Here is a 3875-nt window from a genome sequence, read left to right as displayed (position 1 = left end):
GTCTGTTCTGGTATGATTACAATGAAAGATGATTTGTTGATGATACAAATAATATGAACTGAGAAAATAAAAATCTTGAATATGTTGAATTAATAATATGTTTCCATGGTGCGCAGTACTGCGAAGCAGCCCCCTCCGAAGTCGAGGGGATTGTACGTTTCCATGCTGCGCAGTGGTTTTCAGCAAATACCGCAAATTAGCCAGAGGAGAGAAATTGTATAAATCGAATCGCCTGATGGAGAAATAGAATCGATCACGGATACCGAATGTCATAAACAGTCTTTTTTATGATTCTGTCGTCATTATACTTTTATTTACAATACACATTCACAAGGTTTTACAAACCTTAACACACGCTTTACATAGTAATATATTTTTAATAAGTATTTTTAAGTAATATATTATTTAAACGTTAATTTAGGACTTGCCACCTATTTTTCGAAGTGTTGGCATCGATAACAAAGTCCAGGAAAGTAATCACCTCATCATCCTCGTGAATGCAGACCATAATTAAATTTATGTGAAAGAAGATCGGAAGAATAATGAAAAAACAAGATTAGCAGGACAACCTTTGTACTAGTTTATGGCCATCGAAAAATCCGTCTCCACGGCATGAGAGCTATGCGCAGCCTCTGCGCAGTCGCTGTTTCCTTGCTGCGAATTTGCACTGGCTTCGCACTGATCAGTGCGCAGTGATTTCAGTGCGAAGACGCCGTTTCCATGATTCGGAGATAGCGCAACTCCGAAGCACTGCGCATCATGGAAACATAGTGATTGTGAATGAGTTGTGCATAGAAGTGTGTGTGTATAAAAAAGTTCACTGTTCCAGCAGAAGCTATCCATCAAAACTTTGAATACCTTTATACTGGTACCTCTCGACACCGGTACAAACGCAAAAATGAGATATCGGTCTGTCTTTGTCTGTTACTTTGTCTGACTGAACGGAGAGAATGTAGAGGCTGTTCCTACTCGAGATGATACAATTGTCCGCGTCAAAAGTATTAGCCTTTACTGCAATTTAGCAATTAAACTTTACAAAAAACCGTAAATGGAAGTTCACGAAAACACGAAAAAGCATTGTGTTTCATAGAGTTCATAGTTTTAATTAGTACGTCATTTAGCGTGTGCAATCGAGAAAAGAGTATACGATACCTGATAAGAACACTAAGAACTGTACAGCTCAGTAGTTAAATTTGTGGTTCTGAGACTTGCGGTAGCAATCACCGTGAGTTCAAATACAACACGCAGCAACCTTTAAATTTCAAAATTTTAATGGCTAAAGCTGGACAGGCAGACATCCGCACAGATGACAAGATGGAGATTTACATATATATATATAGATTAGCTACAACCATTCTCTCTTATGGCAGCACAACTTATTTTTAGAATTATCTTTTTGTATATATCAAAATCCTTATATGCCAAATTTTCAGTTTTTCAGTAAAGTATGCGTTTTAATCTTTTAGACTTAAGCTTTCTACGGTGTAATGTTAGACCCTGTAAAGTTGAAAATATCCATAAACAGGAACTTACAACAGAGTTATTCACTGATACTGCGAGGTTATGAATTTTTACCCTATTCATCGTTAAATAATTCCCAAATGAATAAGTCTAAAACATTACTTGCAACGAAAGGAGAAACAAAACAATTTTCAAATCACAAACTTATGGAATAATTTAGAAAAGTATATAATGTACTATTAGTGGCCTAATTCAAAAATGAGGTCTTTCTAGAACATTCTTGCTATATTGGGAACAGTCCATGCGCGGCTGGTATGCATAACTGATAGTTTACATAAAACGTATGTGGCCTTGAATATTAAGCCTGGTTTGAAACTTTGCAACAAAACCATTTTATTCCATGTGAATTGCTGAGCAAAAGGTTTTTATAAACAAGAAAACTTACAAAAAGTAACACATGCATGCAATAAATATATTTAAGCCTAATCTGTGCTTGTCAATATAACCCTGTGTTGATATGCCATGTGTAGAATCTTACATCACTAATAGAATAATAATAAGAAAGTTAATGGAACCTTTAATCAGCAGAAAGCAAAAAAAAATCAGACATGGCTGGTACGGATTTAGTTTCAGCAGAGGTGATCTTCAGCAGAAATGCATGGCAGCAACAAGCATGACTATTACATGTATACATGTACATAAAAGCATGTTATGAAAAGCCATAAGCTCCTTGGTTGCAGAATAGCAAGGGAGATAATCACTATACCAATTTACAATGGCTCCATTAAATTGTATACACTAAGAACTACGTGCATGGAGCGCCAAAACCTACTATGGTCAAATGGTGAAACTACACTGTCCGGTGCCAATACTCAAAGCTTGCTTGTCTTTTTTGTAGCCAGCGTGTCACTTGGTGGTTGGCTGAGATCAAGTCCTTGAAGCTTTGGCAAATCTTTTTCAAGCAATTTCCTTATTCGATCAAGATATGAACCATATAATTCTACATCGTTATGCCCAGCCCCTTCTACCCACAAAGGCTCAACTGTGACCGGAGCTCTGTCGTAAATCTCCAAACCATGTGAGAAATCTATGACCTCATCATCAGTACCGTGTATCACCATCAATGGTGACTTTATCTTATGTATCTTGTCGATGCTGTAAAAATGTAACCATTACTTCTTTTTAGAGTCAATTGCACATCTAGGTAGAGAAAACGTAATCGTAGAAAACTTCAAATATACAAACGTCATAAAATTAATGTTTTTTTTCATATCACTTGGGTGGAAGTCTACCTTATGATGTGTCGAAACAGCAGTTTTCTTCAGCGAAAATTGGTAAAAGAAAATCAAAGTTAAACTTTGAATAGCTAAAACAGATCAAGTGCCTAAGCTATCTCCAATGAGCTACTTACTCATCTTGTATTGTTCAATGTTGGATATCGAACACTAAAAGGGTACATAAAATATATGCTATGCTAAAAATCTGATACTGTTAAAATACATGATACACCACTAAAATACCTGATACACCACTAAAATACCTGATACACTGTTAGAATACTCAGTCTAATTTCAAGGCATATAACTGAGTCTGTACAGCCTTTGTCAAATGATTCATAATACCCTAAGTATAGTAAGGAAGGATGAAACTTACTTTACTAAGGAATCACAGCAGTAGGTACGACGGGTGTCGGGACACGCCACCCGCAGCCCAGACATCAATGGTGAATGCAAGACTACGCCTGCAATATCTGAATAGCGTGATGCCAAATCCACAGTTGGCACAGTTCCAATGCTTTGGCCATACAGGACTATGTTTTCAGGATTCTGGCTATACCTGGTCCTCAGAATAAAATAGGCCGTGTCAATGTCGTGGTACAAGTTCTTTTCAGAGGGCTTTCCTTCGCTACACCCATATCCTGAGTAGTCATAGCTACATATATTAACTTTTAGTCGTGTGCCAAGGCCGATGAAAAAGCTTGACATCTGGCCAAGATCGACGGCGTTACCGTGGCTAAACAGCAGCGTATAACGAGTAGGCCCTGCGCAGCGAACAAACATAACGCATATCTTATTCCCACGCTTGGTCTTAGCCTTAAATACCTCAATTGAGTCCAATTCCTTCTGGCTGTATTGAAACTCTGCTCTGTCAGTTAGGTGAAGGTTATAACTCGCACCGTTATCCTCTGTAGCAACAGTGTATGACGACTCCGGAGGCAAGAAGGCAAGTTTTGAAGCTATGGATGTAGGAAATGGCGGACAACAAAACAAGCAACAACATTCACCACAAGTAAGTGTGTTCATCGCCATGTTAGAAAAGTAAATGAATGAAACTATTATTTATTGCTGGGTGTAGTGAGGTCAAGTGCGCTGCGTAATGGCGTCTAACAATGGAGTAAAACAACAAACAGGAAG

At 37.8% G+C, this 3875-nt stretch overlaps 1 protein-coding gene across 1 annotated transcript; it reads right to left on the bottom strand.

The window, feature by feature from the left end:
* Positions 1-2333: 2333 nt before the first annotated feature.
* Positions 2334-3770, bottom strand: LOC137394101 (alpha/beta hydrolase domain-containing protein 17B-like). Its single transcript, XM_068080820.1, has 2 exons — positions 3115-3770; positions 2334-2616 (listed from the first exon to the last, which is right to left on the bottom strand). The coding sequence occupies exons 1-2, from the start codon at positions 3768-3770 to the stop codon at positions 2334-2336; spliced, it is 939 nt and encodes a 312-aa protein (XP_067936921.1).
* Positions 3771-3875: the final 105 nt, after the last annotated feature.

This window comes from Watersipora subatra, chromosome 4 (genome assembly GCF_963576615.1).
Source record: "Watersipora subatra chromosome 4, tzWatSuba1.1, whole genome shotgun sequence".
NCBI classification, from domain to species: domain Eukaryota; kingdom Metazoa; phylum Bryozoa; class Gymnolaemata; order Cheilostomatida; family Watersiporidae; genus Watersipora; species Watersipora subatra.
This window is presented reverse-complemented; position numbering and strand designations above follow the sequence as displayed.

Excerpts from the sequence above, each read along its gene's own strand:
- LOC137394101 (XM_068080820.1), bottom strand. The coding sequence starts at position 3,770 with ATGGCGATGAACACACTTACTTGTGGTGAATGTTGTTGCTTGTTTTGT. Across the intron at positions 2,617-3,114 it reads TGCTGTGATTCCTTAGTAAA|CATCGACAAGATACATAAGA; the intron begins GTAAGTTTCATC and ends ACATTTTTACAG.